General features: G+C 45.8%; 1 protein-coding gene across 1 annotated transcript in view; it reads right to left on the reverse strand.

Moving 5' to 3' along the window:
- FOXK1 (forkhead box K1) overlaps positions 1–15,270 on the reverse strand; it is a 38,381-nt gene extending 23,111 nt beyond the window's left edge. The window contains exon 1 of the mRNA XM_039360552.1: positions 14,735–15,270. Coding sequence (XP_039216486.1) covers positions 14,735–15,168 — 434 coding nt within the window. The 5' untranslated portion in view covers positions 15,169–15,270. The remainder of the gene's footprint in view (positions 1–14,734) is intronic.
- Between the last annotated feature and the right edge of the window lie 4,289 nt (positions 15,271–19,559).

Here is a 19,559-nt window from a genome sequence, read left to right on the forward strand (position 1 = left end):
GGGCTCTCTGAGCTTGGTGGTTTCCTAGCAGACAGTTCATGACCCAACTCGGTAACGTCATCAGCGCTAGAAGAGAAAGGGGTTTGTGGGATGGAGGAGGAGGACTGTGGGGTCCTTGGTGCTCTCTGAGCTTGTTTTCTTGCAGATGTTTCATTACCCAGCTAGATAACATTATCAGTGCTAGAAGAGAAAGGGATTTCTGGAAAGGAGGAGGAGGAGGAGGAAGACTGTGGGGTCTTTGGTGCTCTCTGAGCTTGGTTGTTTCCATGCAGACATTTTATGACCCAATCAGGTATCACCATCAGCGCTAGAAGGGACTGGCATTTGCAGAATGAAGGAGGAGGAAGAGGAGGAGGAGGAGGAGAAGAAGCAGAAGAAGCAGAAGGAGGAGGAGGAAGACTATGGGGTCTTTGGTGCTCTCTGAGCTTGGTTGTTTCCTTGCAGACATTTAATGACCCAGCTAGGTAACACCATCAGTGCTAGAAGGGACTGACATTTGCAGAGAGGAGGAGGGGATCCATTGCAATTTTGGCTGTTATCTGTACTTTGACAGCCCTGAACAGGATGGAGCTAATGCAGGGGCTGGAAGACTATCAAACAGGGCTCCCCATAAGATTGATTAAAGGATCTTTTCTAAGTCCTTGACTTACAACCATTCATTTAGCGACCGTTCAAAGTTACAACAGCACTGAAAAAATTGACCTAGAGCCGTTTTTCCACACTCAACGACCGTCGCAACAGCTTCAGGGTCACGTGATCAAAATTCGGCCGCTTGGCAACTGACTCATATTTATGGCGGTCGCAGCGTCTCGGTGTGTGTGTGTGTCAGGTGATCCCCTTTTGTGACCTTATGACAAGCAAAGTCAATGGGGGAAGTCAGATCCCACTTAACGACCGTGTAACTAGCTTAACAACTTCAACATTTACTTAATAGCTATAGCACAAAAGGTCATAAAATGGGGCAAAACTCAACTTAACTGCTGTCTCGCTTAGTAACAGAAATTTTGGGCTCCACTGTGGTCATAAGTCAAGGCTACCTGTACAGACCACATTCTCAGATCATGAAGTAGAGGAGAGAAGCTTAAATGGGCAATAAAAGGAGGTTGGGAAAAGCTGCCGTTCCACATTTGGCTATGGAAATATATTTGGCGCTGCTCCATTTGCACCCCCAGCGCATCCATTTTTTTTTTAAGCAGCCTTGGACTCTGGGAAGAAAAATATTTAATAACCCCCCTTTTTCTTGAAATAGAGCCTGCACAGACACCCGTTCCAATTCCACCCCATTGTTTAAGCGAACAAGTCATAACAACGCTGCTTGGCCAACGTTTTTCCTCCCAAAGTGAACATCAGCATTAAGAAATACAAGACGTTGTTTTAAAAAGGAGGGGGAAAAAAGAAAAAAAGGTGGGGGGAACCCAACTGTGCTTGCCAAAAAGGGGGTTAAAAGAAACCTTCTGTTTTTTTCTCTACAACTTCAGCTGCAAAACGCTAGACGGGCGAGACAAATAAGCTACGATTCGTGGTTCTGGATGGTGGAGCCTGACCTTCTCCCAACTTATCAACAGAATAACAAGAGCTGGAAGGGACCTTGGAGGTCTTCTAGTCCAACCCCCTGCTCAAGCAGAAAATCCTGGTTCAGAATAACAGAATAATGGAAGGGACCTTGGAGGTCTTCTAGTCCAACCCCCTCAAACAGAAAACCCTATACTATTTCAAACAAACATTCAACATTCAAACCAGCTTCTCCTTGCTTTGCAGGACGGCTCATGGGTAACCTGTTTGTCCTCTTGAGGAATGTAAGGATTGTGCGGTGTCTGTTCCCAGGGGGAAGTAGGGGCCCTACACCACCACAAACTTGCCCCAATCAATGCCCGCTCAGTAAAAAAGGACAGGAACAGAGAGAAGACATTCTTCAGAACTTTCCTGGTGACACCGAAGCCCAGAAAATTATTGACCCTCAAGATATATTTTAAGAACCAGCACAAACCTGTTTCCACCCCCAGATACTCAAAATAAATCCGACAAACCACACAGCACAACAGTTTACTGGGTGTTCCTCAGAGGACCTCAGCGAAGTACTACAAGATCACACAAAGCTAAGCGGGTGCCGCTTCAGAATATCTGCTTGCTAAGCGCTAATTGTGCCCCGGGGCGCAACTTTTAGGAGGTGCCAATTTGCTCAACAGCCTCCTGTTATGGGACAACCTCCACTCCAGATTTGAAAGAGGGGTTTTTTTGTGGGGGGGGGGAATGAAGAGGGTGCAAGTCAACTCCAGTTTCTTCACCGAACTTCGTGTGGTTGAGAAAATTGTCTCCAGATTGTCTCCTACTCAACCTAGTTACGGCTCCCCGCAGCCAACGGCAGTTGAGGAACATTTCAATCCGATGTGAGGTGGGAATATTTGCATTCCTGCCGGATGATTCAATCAAGATCATCCCCGCCTTGTCAAAGACGGGCTGTCGTTGCAATCTGGCAGCGGTTTGGTGTCCTTTCCATCAACGGCCACGCAAGGAAACCAGAAGGGAAACAGTTGCATAGTTGTGTCTGATTTCTAAGTGCCGGTTGCATCACATTTCATTCATATTCATTCAGGATATAAATGGAGAGCAAAGCCTGTTCCTGTCTAACACTGATGTTACCTGGTTTGGGTAATGAAACGTCTGCAAGAAAACCCAGCTCATTGAGCACCAAGGATTTCCTCCCCCCCTCCCCTTCTTCTCCTTCTCCTTCTCTTTCTCCTCCTCCTCCTCCTCCTCCTCCTCCTCCTCCTCCTCCTCAGCGTGAAGAGTTTTCTATCTCTTCACATGGAATTTTCCAACTCACCTTGCCCTGATGACGTGACCTACTAGGACAGAGGTAGGCAACCTTGGCTCTTTTATGACTTCTGGACTTCAACTCCCAGAATTCCTGAGCCAACGGAAATGTTGGAGGGGCCCTCAGCTGTGGTCGTAAGTTGAGGACTTCCTGTTATTTGCAAAGGCAGAAGAGAACGGGTCATGTGGAGTCTGGCTGTTGCCTTCTGCACTCTCTCTCTTCCCATGTCAATAAATCTCCACTCGGCTGTTTGAATAATGATTAATAATAAACAGACTTCAACAGAGAGGATATTAGGAGCCCTGAAAACAGCGGGGAATAGAATAGAATAGAGCTGGAAGGGACCTTGGAGGTCTTCTAGTCCAGCCTTGTGCTCGAGCAGAATCTATATCATTTCAAACAAATCATTGTCTAGTCACTTCTTAAAAATCTCCATTGAGCCCCCAGGATTACAACCGCTGCAGCATCCTCCACCCCCACCCCCCCCGTGGTCACGTGATCAAAAGCCAGACTTGTATTTATGACGCTGGAAGTGTCCCGGGATCACGTGATTTTCCTTTCGCAGCCCGGCATTTTGGACCAGCAGAATTGGGCTTGTGAATGCGAGGTTTTTCTAATTTGCATCAGGGTAACTCTATCTATCTATCTATCTATCTATCTATCTATCTATCTATCTATCTATCTATCTATCTATCTATCTATCTATTTTTAAAAGGGGTGGTGGGGAGACTTCTGTGGAGAAGCAGCTGGCTCCTTCAAAGAAAACTTTGCAGTGATGAATGGCCCATTAAGGAGAAAGTGGAGGGCAGAGCAAGTGTAATTTACATAACAATCAAACCAGTCTGGTGTATCCAGGAAAGATGCTAACACAATGATTCTCCCTGGGAGATTTTGCTATTAAGCTGCTTTATGAACTGGGCTCTGGGAAAAACGGTTTGCATTTTGTTCCTCTGGAGTGTGAAAGTGTCTGAAGACTTGGGGAGAAAAAGAAATGGAAAAAATTCTTCTTTTTGCTCTGGGCTACCAAAGCAGAACTATTATTGTCCAAAAATATTAGATATTTTTCTATCGAGTCCTGTGAGAAGAGAAGAGACAATCTGAAGGGGGTTGAAATGTTGTGGCTTGGCGGCCGTCACTAAGCAATCGGTCGTTAAGTCGAGGACCAAATCGGTGTTTAAGGGAGATTAGATATGTACGGTGGTCTTCAATTTATAACCATTCTCTTAGTGACCGTTTGAAGTTAACAACGGCACTGAAAAAAGGGACTTAACGATGGTTTTTCCCACTTACGACCATCTCAACATCTTTTTTACATCGTGGTGACCAAAACTGGATGCAGTATTCCAAGTGTGGCCTTACCAAGGCCTTGTAAAGTAGTATTAACACTTCATGTGATCTTGATTCTGTCCCTCTGTTAATGCAGGCTAGCACTGTGTTGTCCTTTTTAGCAGCTGCAGCACACGGCTGGCTCCTATTTAAGGGATCGTCCACTAGGACTCCGAGATCCCTCTCACAGTTACCACTCTTACTACATGTAGAGCAGTATTATGCAATCTTCGTCGCTTGAAAATGTGTGGAAAAGTCCATTTTTTTTTTAGCGATGTTGTAACTTTGAACGGCCACTTTGCAAACAGTTGTAAGTCAAGTTGTACTCAAATTCTTCCAAACTTACAAGGCCGCTGGACGGAGATCGACAACAGAACTCAGACTGAGAGAGTGGCATTGTGGCATTGCACCACCACATCTGTCTCCTGGTTTTGATGAAGCCTCTATGCAGACAACTACTTTGCATTATTAAAAGCTGTCTTATTATCATCGAGAATGAATCAGAGACAAACTACATTCCTATCGTCCCATCTTCCTGGTTCATGAGGAACAAACCCAGGTGGCTGAGATAATTCTTAATCTGGTTCCAGGAACTTCAATTTGAAGCTAAAGGAATGGAATATCAAGAATTTATCACAGAAGAATGGCGAAATATTACCACACAGAAACTGTGCTGTTTTTAGTACAACAACCTGAATAACTGCTCTATCATGCCGAAGTGTAGATCTCTACGATTCTAGAGAGACTGCAGAGAAGAGCAATAAAGAGGATCAGGGGACTGGAGGCTAAAACATATAAAGAGCGGTTGATGGAATTGGGTATGTCTAGTTTAATGAAGAGAAGGACGAGGGGAGATATGATAGCAGTCTTCCAATATTTGAGGGGCTGACACAAAGAAGACGGAATCAAGCTATTTTCCAAGGTGCCTGAAGGCAGGACAAGAAGCAACGGATGGAAACTAATCAAGGACGGAACCAACTTGGAATTAAGGAGAAATTTCCTGACAGTGACAACAATTAATCAGTGGAACAACCTGCCTCCAAAAACAGTGAATGCTCCAACATTGGAGGTTTTTAAGAGAGACTGGACAGCCATTTGTCTGAAATAGTGTAGGGTTTCCTGCTTGAGCAGGGGGTTGGACTAGAAGACCTCCAAGGTCCCTTCCAACTGTTATTCTAACTATGGTTTGTTGAAGAAAGCATGATGCAGTAAACCAAAAACAATTACTCTTTAGTGTGACTTGTAAACCCAAACACTGGTGCTTCCATTGGGTAGACATTACGTTGGTAAGAGAACTGCCAGATGCAAAGCTTAAAAAAAACCCAACCAAACAAAAAGGTTAAAACATTTGTGTAAAAATGGTTTGTTCCATTTTGGTTTAGCCTGTTGTATAAATCTAGCTATGCTGTTTTGGAAGTCATGGTTATCAAGCTTGTGCACAATCAGGAAGTCATGCTTTATTGAAGTAATTGTGGTTAAAAACCAAGGTTATCAGATTTTGGATCTAAATTGTAACTTATTGGAGCTTGCTTGCTTGTACCCGCTATTTTTGTGAAGTGTTTCGGTTTCATTTAATGCAATTTGCCCACTCACATGAACCGGGGAAGCATAGAAACAGGGCGGAATTAAAAGCCACAACACCCCACAGGTGGTTTATCTGCTTGCTTTGAGCATCTCTACCTTTAGACGGTCCTCTCTACAAACCAAACATCAAAGCAGCTCATATGACAGCGAGCCAAGCTGCAGCCCCATTTTTTATAAAATTCATAACCTTGAATGGAGAGGAGCATGGAAACTTTTCCAAGACCGCATTAACACCCCTAGGTGCATCTTCCTTCTGACCTAATCTTGGATTTGCTGCAAATATCTGTGACATCCAGCCGACAAAGCTTGCGTTAGATTTGTTTGTTTGTTTGGGTGAAATCTGGAAGCGAGAAATCAAATGACAATCTTGGTTTGCTGCAAATGTGGCCTCCAAGCAAAAAGGCTTGCTGTTAAGATTTCTGTGTGTTCGTGTGTTGTGAACTCTGGAAACGAGGAATCTTGGTTTGCTGCAAACGCCTGTGGCGTCCATTTCAGACAGCTAGCTTTGAGACATCTGTGGTCAAATCTCGCCGTAAGAGGACTAATATAAACTTTGGGGTAAAAACAACGGTAGCTGACGTCGTGCGAAATGCACCACTTTTGGAGGAATCCCACACTCATTTACTCCATCATGAAAATAAGCCTCTTTCCATGCCTGAACGGTCTCCAGGGACGAGAACTTCAGATTAATTCAGAGCAGTCGAGAAGCTCTCGGCTTTCAGAGATCAATGTTTTCTTTCTCTGGGTTCTTCCTGTTCTCGAGGAAACCGCTCAGAGTAAAAGTTGCTTTCACTGCCTTCCTTGGAGCAATTTCATGTTTTTGTTACCTCTTTGTTCAAGGTGCCCGTTTGAAAAAGCAGACAGAAGCGGACAACAACACAGCTACGAAACCTGAATCCCACCAGCTCTTGCTGAGATGTATGTCGCTGGGAAATAGAAACTCGCAAGGCGTTTATATTTTCCAACACAGCCGAAGGGGAGAAGAGAGAAACGCACAACCCCTTAAGCGCCAGAGATTTTTCTCAACAGAAGAGTTTTAACCACACTGTCAGAGAAGGGGCAGAAAAACACAAAGCGACTTGAAGTGCATTTCCTAAAAACACAGAAAATCCAGGCTAATCATTAAACCCGCACCAGGATGATTGAATGTCTCCTTAGAGCATTAATTCTGGAGCTGATCTAGCCTCTGATAGCTGCTCTCTGCAGGCCTGGAAGGTAAGTGGCAAGTTCTCTTCAGTAACAATACGGTGAAATATTTTAAAATAATCCTTGGCTTTCGACACGGCTTCCCTTGCTAAGCAAGGCGGTTGTTAAGCCGTGCCTGATTTTATGACCTTTTTGCCACGTTGTTAAGCGAATCACTGCCTTGTGAAGGGAATCTGATGGTCGTTAAGAGAATCTGGCTTCCTTTGCTGAATCTGCTTGGTAGCCAGCTGGGAAGATTGCAAATGGCGATTGTGTGACCCCCCCCCCCAAGGATGCTGCAACCACTGCAAAACACAGGCTGGTGGCCAAGCGCCTGGGTGTCGGTCACGTGACCACGGAGGTGCTGAGATGGTTGTAAATGCGAGGACCGATTGTAAGTAACTTCAAACAGTTGCTCAATGAATTGTCAGATTGATTTGTAAAAAAAAATATGCTTGCACCAACGGAAGTGAGGGTGTGGGGGGAGTTCATTTTATTAAATTTGTGTTCCTCCAGGAGTTAAAGATCTAAAGATACAAAGCATATTGTCTCCTCCAGTTTTTTCCAACAACCCTGGAAAGTAGGCCAGGCCAAGAGCCAGCAATTGGCCACAACTCACTCAAAGATCTCTGAGAGGTTTTTTTTGCTCTGGGTCCAGGAGTATAATCGTTGCCCTGGTTTTCATTTTATTAAATCTCTGTTCCTCTAGGAGTTAAAGATCTAAAGATACAAAGCATATTCTCTCCTCCAGTTTTTTACAACAGCCCTGTGAGGTAGGCCAGGCCAAGAGCCAGCAATTGAACACTTCAAGAACTATGTGAGTTTCCTTGGTTTTGGTCCAACAGCACAATCATTAACCTGGTTTATTCGTCACAAGCTGGTCACTACTTCATCTTCCACAATCCCTAAAAGTGTTTAGCTTTTCCTGCAAACTCCCCTAAGCCACTGTTGCAATCAAACTTCTGGCAGGCGGCTGGCTTTAACAAACCAAGATCTACTACAAACCCTAATTTAGGCCCAAGTAAATACAGGTAGTCCTTGACTTACAACAGTTCATTTAGTGACTTTCAAAGTTACAACGGCACTGAAAAAAGTGACGTGTGACTATTTCTCACAGTTATGACCTTTTTAGCATCCCCGGAACCAGAAGATCCAAATTCAGACACTTGGCCACTGCTTCATACTTATGACGATCGCTGTGTCCCAAGGTCACTGGATCCCCTTTTGCGACTTTCTGACAAGCAAAGTCAACGAGGAAGCCAGCTTCACTTAACAACTGAGTTTGGGCTCAATTCTGGTCGTTAAGTCAAGGACTACCAGTATATAAATACTGCCCTTGAGAAGGAAACCTTGTTTTTCAACTCTTCGATCCAGCTCCTGTGGCCCAAACACAGAAATTCTTGCTAGCAGAGTCTATTTATAAAGCGTCTCTAGGTCTTCGGTCCCCCCCCCCCCGACGGTGGAAAGGCTAACACAAAACGGCCAAATATCTCAGCTGCTTCTTTCTGTCCTGCCAAAAGCCCCGTGTAAAATCTCTGCGGAACCCCATTTTAAACTACAGCCGTAGGCAGGAAAATATACCGCAGACCTGTAACATACATGTGGAATTTCCTTTCCTGCAGGGTCTTCCCTTCTTCCCCTGGAATCTGTGACCCAAAACATATAGGAAGGGTTTGCAAGCCAAAAAAATAAAAAATAAATAAAAACCCAGAAGTAATTATATCCATGTGCTCAGCCAGATCCAAACGAGTTTCAAGTTTTAGCCTGGAAAGGAAAACACGTCACACGTTTGAGGCCTGGTCTGTGAGCACGCACCAAATGCAAGGAAAACTGGAACTGTTTACCTGTGAGAAACCACAGGGCAAATTCCATTTAAGGGGAGGGGGAAAAAAGCAAGCCAGCAAGAAGGGGGTAGGAAATATTGCATCATCAGCTTTACAACTGGAAAGGGAGGAGTCTGGGGTTTATTTACCCTGATCATAAACAGCAGCTGAGAAAGCCTACGTTTTTCCCCCCCTCCTTCGGCAGAATTATTAGCAGCTTAGAAATCAGGAAATCAAATAAAAGCTTTAACATTGCTTTTTAAAATTCCTTTGCCAAATGAAATAAAAGGGCACTGCTTTTTAAAATTTCTTTGCCAATTAAAACAAAAGGCATTGCTTTTTATAATTTCTTTGCAAATTAAAACAAAAGGCATTGCTTTTTAAAATTTCTTTGCAAATTAAAACAAAAGGCATTGCTTTTTAAAATTTCTTGGCCAATTAAAACAAAAGGCACTGCTTTTTAAAAATTTCTTTGCCAATTAAAATAAAAGGCAGGACTTCCCAACTTTTTTTCCCCTTCATTACCAAAACTTATCAAACAGCTCTTTACACATTTCATGTTCCTGTTGTGATGGATGACAGGTTCCTGTGTCGCTACCCAAAAGGGGGAAAATATACACTTTTATCCCATTTTGCATAATTTACCCAGGTGTGAAAAACACGGTTACAAGCGTTTGGAAGGGGAAAGATGTTGCTGGGGCATTTTAAAAACAAATCAATCATGCAAAAGACAAGTTGCCTTTCCCAGGCTCTTAATTTGGCACCCGTTGCAAATTTAGCAGAGAGAGAGGAAGTTAATTGAGGGGGCACCGACGCCAAGGGCTCTTGCAAAGCAGGAAGGGAAAAGTCAGCCATGTTTTACAAGGAGAAATTAATTGCCCTGATAAAGAGTCCCAGATCCCCCCCCCCAAACAAAAACATTTCCAAGCCCAGATTGCCTTGGGGGAAAAGCAAGGAGCTCGGAATGGGTCACCAAATATCCAAACGCAAGAAAACAGCTTGCAGTTATGTAACTTTGTGTATTTTTTTTTTTTTTTTTAAAGAGAGAGAGCAAAAATTAATTTGGAGGCTGGTGACAAAAAGCCAGCCAAGCTATAAGGTTTCAAGTCGGAAAGATGCCCCTTTTTGCCTATTCTTTCCATGTTTATTTGTTTTTACAATAAATGTGTTTTTTTACAAGTATGATTTATTGTATTACTTTGTTGCTTGTATGTATCCTGAGAGCTTCTGTACCAGAGAGAAATTCCTTGTGTGTCCCATCACAACTGGCCTATAAAGAGTATTTATTTACCAAATCTCTACACTGCCCACCACACTTGTGTGCATTGTAGACTATCTTCTGCCTATTCTTTCCATGATTATTTTTATTTTATGTATTTAACTAATTTCTACACTATTCACCACACTTGTGTATATCTGGGACATCTTCTCCCTATTCTTTCCATATTTTTATTTTATGTATTTAACAAATTTCTATACTGCCTATCACACTTTATTGCTTATTCTTTCCATGTTTATTTATTTTTACAATAAATGTGTTTTTTTATAAGTATGTTTTATTTTATTACTTTGTTGCTTGTATGTATACTGAGAGCTTCTATACCAGAGAGAAATTCCTTGTGTGTCCCATCACAACTGGCCTATAAAGAGTATTCTATTCTATTTATTTAGCAAATTTCTATACTGTCCACCATACTTGTGTGCATTCTAGACCATCTTCTGCCTATTCTTTCCATGTTTATTTTTATTTTATGTATTTAGCAAATTTTTATACTGCCCACCACACTTGTGTATATCTGGGACATCTTCTCCCTATTCTTTCCATGTTTATTTATTTTTATTGTATATATTTAGCAAATTTCTACATCTGTCCATCACTACATCTTCAGCTTATTCTTTCCATGTATTCTTTTTCTTTTTCTATACTGCCTATCACAAGAGAGTGCCTCTGGGCTGTTTACCAAAAAATTCAATTACAAAAATGGTGCAAATTGCAGGCACCAATGACTATCTTACAATTAAACAACTCCAGGTAAGGCAAAAATTGGACACCTTATTGGGAAGATTGCATCTCGCCCAAACTCCTGTTTCGTGGCTACTTTGCAAAAATAGCAATCGTCCGTTGGAAAATTATCTTGGAAGGAGAGAAGTTAGCAAACTCTTGGGCTTCCTTTTACTCTTTCCAAAGCACGTTTGTGGCACACGTAACACATGCACAAACGCTGAGTCTGAAATCACACTGAGCTACTGTGACACGCAACATGGAGGCTACAAATATCAGGAATTCTTTTAATGATGCCCACAAGGAAGTCAACAGGCTGGGCTGACACATTTCATCAAACCAGTTTGCTTAATCCTTGGTCCGTCAACTCACCCCCCACTGGATAGTGTACCCATCTATGCTGAGCCATAAACCATGGTTTGCCAATGATCAAGCCAGGTAAGACTCATGTGAACAAACGTTTCTATGTTTGTAAAGAGCAGGCCCTGCATCCATCACAATCCTGCATCGGTCAAGAAATTGTGTTCAATTTCATTTTATCTCCCCAAAATGTATTTATGGGATCCAGCTGTTGCTGGGACATTCTTCCCCCCCCCCATTCCTACAAACCAAAATCCTTCAAGGAATTTCCAAACATGGACTATTTTAGACCCCAATAGCAGAAAACTCTCTGCTAATATATATATATATATATATTTAATTACCATCCAGAGGCAGATCTGGTTCTCTAAATACAGGAGATCTGCTACTTAAATCCATTTTTTCCTCTTCCAATCAGAAAATAAACTCAAAATAAATAAACTCCTTCTTTAAACACCTGGACCACTTTTTACACAATTATTCCCCATCCGGAGGTCACGCGATGGCTTTTTTTTCATTAAAACACCCCCCATCACTTTCTGCCCCATATTGGTGTTTTACTTTACCAGGTTTGGACAGAAGAGTGTTCACACAACTCCTTGTTCCGATTCAGGCAGCTTCATCTTGGTTTATTGCCCAAACCGTAATGGGCTGGGTTTGTGTAACAGGGCAAAAACTTTTTTCCCAGAAAGGAGACTTAGAATTTCACCCTCTTCTTCCTCACCTCATCTTCGTCATTCCTCATCATCTGACCCTTTCAGGAATGTTCTTTCTGCTTTTAAAAATGTTATTTTTATCCTGTTTCTGTAGCCTAAGGACAAGGGCTGGCTTTATTATTATTATTTATTTCTTTTTCTTTGCATTTATCTCTGTGCCAGAGATTCTTAACTTTGGCAGCTTTTAAGAGGTGTGGACTTCAATTCCCAGAATCCCCCAGCTAGCCCATGAGTTGGTCGAAGAACAGAGCCAGATGTTTAAAATCCATTTTTTTTTTTAAAAAAAATCCAGCAGACCCTGTTCTTTATCATCTGAAGGATTCCATTTCCAGGCCCAAATTTTTCCAGAATAACAGCTCCAATTTTACACATTGTTTGGGTGACTTTCTATTTCCTTGAGAGGGAATATCAACATTCATACTAAAGGCATTCCGTTGTTTTCCCTCTTAAAATTGAAAATATTTTCCCCCCTCGCTCGCTTGGAATTTTGACTGCAAAAGCCGAGGAATCTCATTCTTACCATCGTCTCGTCACTTTAAATACTCCCCCTCCTTTAAAACCCTCCTTCATTTGTTAGTCCCCCTATTACACACTCATAATTAGCTCTCAGGACCACCCACATTAAAATCCTTTTGAAATTCCAGTTGTTCTGCTCTAAAATACCCCAATGCTTTCCGTTGGGATCCATATTTAGCAGACTATAACTGCTCACCCCCCAAAACAAGTTACCTTCTGCTTAAAACAGGAATGTGCAACCTTAACAACTTTGAAACCTGTGGACTCAGTCATGTTGGCTGAGGAATTCTGGGAGTTGAAGTCTACAAGTCTTAAAGTTGCCAAGGTTGGACACTTCTTGTCTAGTAAAGAAATATTATCTCATCGTTATGAGCTTCAAACGTGCTTTAGACTAGACTAGGAATGCGCAACGTTGGCAACTTTAAGACTCATGGACCTCAACTCCCAGAATTCCTCAGCCAGCAATTCTGGGAATTAAAGTCCACGAGTCTTAAAGTTGCCAAAGTTAGGCACTTCTTGTTTAGAAAATAAAGCTGGTTTAGTGTGCACTACTTTCCAAACAATTTTATAAACACAAGCAAAGCAAAAATATCTAAGATTGCTCCAAAAGGCAACTGTGGCAGGATACGATCTAGATATCAACAAAGGATTCTTCAACATGTGCAGAATTTTTGTTGTGCTTTCTTGTCCTTTTCTAATCTCCCTAGAGGCCTGTAGCAGCGAAGGTGCTGGATTAAAAGCAGAAAACACACACACACACCCCCTTCTCTCAGGCCCTAACAAACGCTACTCCGGAAAATTCACTTCCGACAACTTTGCCAAGAAAACTCACATGGAGCAGGCCCGAAGGACTATTAACAACAGAACAAACAACACGCTTTGTGCCTTTTCACAACTAGGCAGGGATGGCGAACGAACAGAGGAGAAAATGGAAGCAAGACACCCCGATTTTATATTATATCTGAGTTTAATCTGCACTATAAAGCACGCACAATTCATGCATTCTTATGGTCCTAAAAAGCAACATTACGCCATGTTACATGTGGCGATCAGGGACAACAGCCCCCCCCCAACACCACAGTTGCCTTCACACCTCTTACAAAGCTGAATTGTGGATTTGTTTGCTTTTGGCTGGGTCGGCTGTTTGTTCATTAAGCCGCTTCCTTCGTTGGTGTCCGATATCACCCCCAATCTTTTCAATTTGCAGGCTGCTGCTTGAGACTGATGGTCAAGAGGGACCTCTGTCCTTTCCTTAGGACCCCAAAGCAGGGTTTCTGCCTGGGGGGGGGTTGGTCTGGACTCCCCACTTTCTTCCTCTTTCTTTCTAAATAGACCTGAGATGGTGCTCCCAGCAGCTGACTTATCCGGCTAATTAAGCAATGACTGATAGGAGAAATGACACTATAAAAGGGTGTGGAGAGTCAGGGGGTGTGTGAAGTTTCTCCAAAGCTCCCCCCCACTCCTCAAAAAGACCCCCCTCGAATTTCTTCCCCTTCTCTAAGCTAGACCAGGAAACCTACCATTTAAACGCCTTCCAGATGCAAGGCCTAGCCACTTCCTCTGGCTTTGATTCCCCACCCCATCAAGGCCCACCCCCAAAGCCTTTTTAAAAGAGACCCCTGTTTTGGGGGTTCACCCACCCTGCTGAACCAGCGTGAAAAGCCAGCAGGTCCCTTCTGATAACCTGCCACGGATGGAGCCTGTTGGGTGAGCCTATCCACGAGGCCATTCCACGATTCAAGTCGTTGCTCCCTTCTCCCCATCATTTAGGGGTGCATGCAGCTCCTCTGTGCCCTTAAGCAGGGTCCAGTGGATTGTGCGAACCCCATAGCACCATCCTGACTCTGTCAGGATTTGGATGAAGAACGAATGTCAGACAAAACTCAAACACAGGCCCCCTACAAGGTAGGCCTGCCTTCCCCAGCCAGTCCCCCTGCTCAACCGTGGTCCCCTTCTTCGAGAGGGACACCCCCTTTTCAGAGGCTCCCCTCTCCCCGAACCGGACTCCCCTCTCCAGACCTTTCCTGGGTAGGGGGAGCCTCTCCAGCCTGCCTTGCAAATGCCCCTTCCCACGACACCCCCCCCGCAAACATACAACACAAACATACACACAGACACACAGTGCCTGCCAAGCGCGCATGGGGACGCCGGTTATTCTTGCCCCTTTCCCAAGACCGCGACTCGCCCGTGTGCGCAACGAGCCCTGTCAACAAATCCTCCCGCACCGGCCCCGACACGTGTCGGCCCCCTCCCTCCCTTCGGAACCGCCCACCCGCGCGTCTCCTCCTCCTCCCCCCCTCCGTTCGCCCAGCTGCATCGCCAACCGAGCCCGCGGCGGGCGCCACCGCCATCCCCACCCCCCCCCCAGCCGCTCCTCCTTTCTTCCTCCCGGCCGGCCGGTACTTACTGCGGGGGCAGCTGGAGGGGCGGCCCACCCCGCCGCTGGAAGGCTCCGTCGACGAAGACGCCGTTCTTACCGAGGCAGCGGAGGAAGAAGTGGGGCGCGCGGAAGGCCAGCTCCAGGTGGCGGCGGGAGATGAAGCTGGAGTGGCCCATGTGCACGTCCACCGCGCCCTGCGAGGAGTTGCGCCCGATGCTCACCGCCGCCTGGCGCATCAGGAACTCGAAGTCGCGGCCCTGCAGCCGGGCCAGCGGAGCCCCGCCGCCGCCGGAGGAGGAGCAGGAGGCCGAGGAGGGAGCGGCGGGCATCAGGGGCAGCAGCAGCGGCGGCGGTGGAGGCAGCGGCGGGGGCGCGGCGGGGCTGCAGGGCGCCGAGCGCAGCGCCACCAAGGCTCCGCCGCCGCCGCCGCCGCCGCGCCCGTCCTCGCCGACTTCAGCCATCTTCCCCCGCCAGCCAGCCAGCGTGCGAGCCAGCCAGCCAGCCAGCCGACTCCCCCGCCGGCCTCCGGGGCGGAGCCGCGGCCGTGGGGGAGCCGCCCCGCCGCCGCCGCCGCCGCCGCTAATGCGCCCTGCTTGGCTAGGCTGAGTGCCGGCGTTGCGCACGGGCTGGCTCGGCGGGGGCGGGCGAGGGGCGGGGGTCGACGGGGGGGGCGGAGAGGGGCGGGGCCGGTCGAGCTGGCACAGGCGTCCGCGGACCCCCGCCCGCGAGTGGGCCCCCCGAAGAGGGCTGGCAAGGGGAGTGCGCTTGGAGAGGTTGGGGGGGGGGTCGGTCCCGGCTGGATGCGGACTTCCCGCGAGTGTGGAATGAGGGATGTGTGTGTGTGTGGGGGGGGGGGTTAAGGTGTGTTTGTGTGTGTCTGAGTGACCCCGGAGGAGGGTGCAGCGGGTGGGGGGGGGGAAGGAGGCGACCGCGTGGCCGAGCAAAACAAACACGATCGGGCTGGGCTGAGCCGGCCCCGTGGCTCCGGAGGGGCGAGGGAGCGTGGTCCTTTTCCACGGAGGGCACGGGTGGGGTGGGCTCTGGGGCTTTCTGGAGGGGTGAGAGGGGGTGGGGCGTGTTGCAAGGATTGGGGGGCCTTGCAGGAGTTTGCTGGGCTGGGGACGATGTGAGTTGCGGTCCGCGTGGCCTGGAAAGCGAGGGGGGGGGATACTGGCACCCGCGGAGGTCTCGGGGGGTGTGGGGAGAAGAGAAAACAGGTCGGAGGGAACAGAAACTGAACTGGCGCAAAAGGAGGCTGGCACGGATGTAGGGATGGGTGGAGGCTCCCGACGTCAGCCCGGGGAGGGCCGGTCGTGGCAGCCGACTTGGGGAGGGAGGAAAGGCCGTTATGCAACCCTCTGGCAAGGAGAAGGAAGCCTGCCCTTCGGAGTCCCGCTTGGGCTGCGTTCATACGACCCTTGCTCCTGTTGACTCGAATGCACGTGTTCGGGCTTGCAAAAATCCACGGGTGCACCTTAGGCTGAGTTCGTGAAGCCCTTAAGCAAGAAACCAAAGACAGGTCGTGTGAACGCAACCTCTTAACGCGGTAACCTTAGTTAAGCGTCCTTTTCCGTTGCAAAACGGCTTGTTTTCATCCGTCCAGGATGTGCCAGGCAAGGCATGCCCGGGCCAGGCAAGTCGTATCCGCCACCCAATGCGCGGCGGGCATTGAGCAGCGCGCAGGGATCAGCGCACCATTGCAAAAGAGCGCAAGTGTCAGCTGGACCTTGACAATTGGGGTGGGAGGGGGTCTCCTCCGGAGTGAGATACAGTCGTGCAAGCCACGTGGTGTCGGACAGACCTTTCGGTTGGTCCTGGTGGCGCCCCCCCCTTTACACGCCCCTTTTAATGTCTAGTAAACTCGGCTCTTTAAGAATTATGGGAGTTGAAGTCCAGACATCGGAAAAGTGGCTAACTTTTAAAAAACACAGATTTGGGGGAAAAGGGATGATGTTCTCTCCCCCCCCCCAGTGTCACACCTCACCCCTTGGTACCTTCACCATAAACTCGCTAGATGTAACTTCTCCAGAAAGTTTTCTAGACAAGGTCTTCTTTTTCAACCTGGTTTCAAACTGCAAAAGAAGGAAAATTAAAGTTTAGGGGGCACTTTTAACAAAAGAACACACAACGCTCTCCCAGCTGGGAAATGACAGCTTTAGGAGGGGGCAGGGTTGTCTGGATGTGTGTCACACAGATGTTAGCCAATCCGATGGGTGGCTGGGGAATTCTGGTCCTTGAAGTCCACCCATCTTCAACATCTACACAGCAAGGGTCTTCCAACTTGGCCCTTTTGTGACTTGTGGACTTCAACTCCCAGAATTCCTCAGTTGAAGTCCACAAGTCACAAAAGGGCCAAGTTTGAAGACCCCTGGTCTACAGAGATTCTCAATCATCCAGGTCATGATTGTCCCAAAGGTCTTTTTTTTTTTTTTTCAAAAAGCAACTGGACGTGATTTTTTTTTCTTTGAAAACATTTCCCTTCTCATCCAAGAAGCTTCTTCAGTTCAGAACTGATCTGGATGATTGAGAATCTCCATAGACATTGAAGATGGGCTGAGAAACTCTGCTTTAAAGAGTATTCTAACATAGTTTGATCGTCTTTCTAAATCGGTCAGGTTATTAAAGAAGTGAGTTTATTTTTTTTATCCCAGATTGAGACATTTAATGAGGGTATCCCAGACTGAGCCATGTTTTTCCAAAATATAAAGTGTCTGTAGTCTACCAAACATTAGATAAACTTTAAAAAAACATTTTGGACTGACCCAGAGTGAAATACACACACAAAAGGAAAAAAAGGGGGGCGGGGGAGTTGACAAACTTTAAATGCTTTTTGTTTTTATAAAAACATTTTTGTAAAAGTGTACACATGAAGGTGGGTGTATTTTTACATGAAAGAAAAGTAGAAAAATCTTGTTTTCTGTTTGTGTGAACAAACTAGGTCTGGAATCCGAAAATAACACTTCCTTGAGTTTTACAGCTTGGATTTTAGTAATCTTACACTCATCAAGAATATATTAGCACTTTTTTTTTAAAGCATGTTTAGAATTTGGAAAGCTGTATAATCTATTTTTTGGTGCCAATTTTCTTTCCACGGTTATATTTTTCGCCTGCTTTCTGCAAACATATTGGGCAGGAAATTGTTATAATAAAATATTGTTATAACAATATTATAAATGGTTATAATTGAGTATTATAAAGGATGCAGAACGTTTTTACAATGAGAGCCAAACAGGAAGGTGGGGAACGATAGGAAAAAAAGGCAAAAAACCAGATTTTCCTTCTGTTCCACTCTAACTAGGTGAAATAAACTGCATTAAAATGTGTTAAAAGGAAGGTAATCTTCATGAACAAAGCTTCTGGTTTCTTCTAGCCCCAAAAGTTGACAGCACTTTTTTTTTTACAACAGCTGTGAAATAGTTGTTAGCACCATAATGACAAGACGGCATACTACCAGCTTTGTGCCAGCTGCAAATATCATCTGTTGCCAACAGATTTATTTACTAAACTACTTTTAAAAAAATATAGAGTCTGTTATGTAAGTTTCAGCATTGCTATGGTGTCCCATTTCCATGTTCAAAGTGCAACTTGGGAAGGAACCTGTTTCTTAGCAAGTCCAGAAATGAGACTTCAAAGTCATTGGAAGGCGTGGAAGCTGAGTTGAGAGGATTGTGGCTGTTTTTCAAGGATGGTGTCATTCAGGGATACATTGGGGCTACTGCAGTGTTTCTCAACTAAAACAACTTTAAGGGGGGGGGGGCTTCAACTCCCAGAATTCATCGTTCCCGTTCGAATTGATGAGGTTGAGAAACCTTGGTTGTGCTTCTTTGGGTGCCTGCTAGATGGCAGCAAAAAACCAAACATTTTTCCGTAGGACTTTACTGCCATCTAGTGGCCGATCAAACATTTTTCATGAAGCGGTGTATAAGTCTCAGTGCTATTGCTAAGTCGGCTGTGCAAGCTCTGTTGCACTCTTCCTGACCCCTTTTGCTAGGGCTCCAGCAAACCGATGGCCTGATCAACAACTCCATCTAGTGCTGGGTGGATACATGGATGGTTCCAGCCTGCAGCCTTGGTCAGCTGTTTTGCTTCTTCAGGATGCTCGCCAGTGAGCACTACCTTGAAGTTCGGGTAAATTGATAGCTCGCCGCACCTGTCTCTTGGTTCTGCTGTCAAGACAACTCCCATGTTCCTTTGTTGGGAAGATGAGTGTGTTTTCCTGCCATCATTTTTTTCCTGCTAATAACAAACAATTTCTCCAGAAAAGGAGATTCCACACAAAATTCACGCGGGCTACTGAAGCATGTGTTGAAAACCCCGAGCCCCTTTCACAGCTTTCCAGAACAATTTGTGTAAGGCATACGGGTCTCTTACGACAACAATTGAGGCCGATATTTCTGTCGCTATTTGAGACAGTTGTTAAGGCAGCTTTGCTCCATTTTACGACCTTGCTTGCCCACGGTTGCTAAGCGAATCACTGTACTTGTTCAATTAGTAAGATGATTGTTAAGTAGATCCAGCTTGCCCTTGGCTTGCCAGAAGCACTCCAGAGGGGATGGCGTGACACACACACACACACACACTTACTCCACGGGACACCGCAACTGTCAGAAGTACATGCCAGTTGCTAAGCATCTGAATTTTGATCACGTGGACCGTGAGGATGCTGCAGTGGTCATCAATGTGAAGAAAAGGTGATAAGTTCCTTTTTTTCAGGGCCATTATAACTTTGAACGGACGCTAAACAAAATATGTAAGTCGAGGATTTCCTGTATTCATCCTTGCTTCCCAAAAAGCAAAGGACAGGGCACCACCTGGTGGCTTCCCCAGTATAAAATGCAGTGGGGGCAAGAGA

Source organism: Crotalus tigris, unplaced genomic scaffold (assembly GCF_016545835.1).
Source record: "Crotalus tigris isolate CLP2741 ecotype Arizona unplaced genomic scaffold, ASM1654583v1 scf7180000019173.45859301935:6455823, whole genome shotgun sequence".
Classification (NCBI taxonomy): domain Eukaryota; kingdom Metazoa; phylum Chordata; class Lepidosauria; order Squamata; family Viperidae; genus Crotalus; species Crotalus tigris.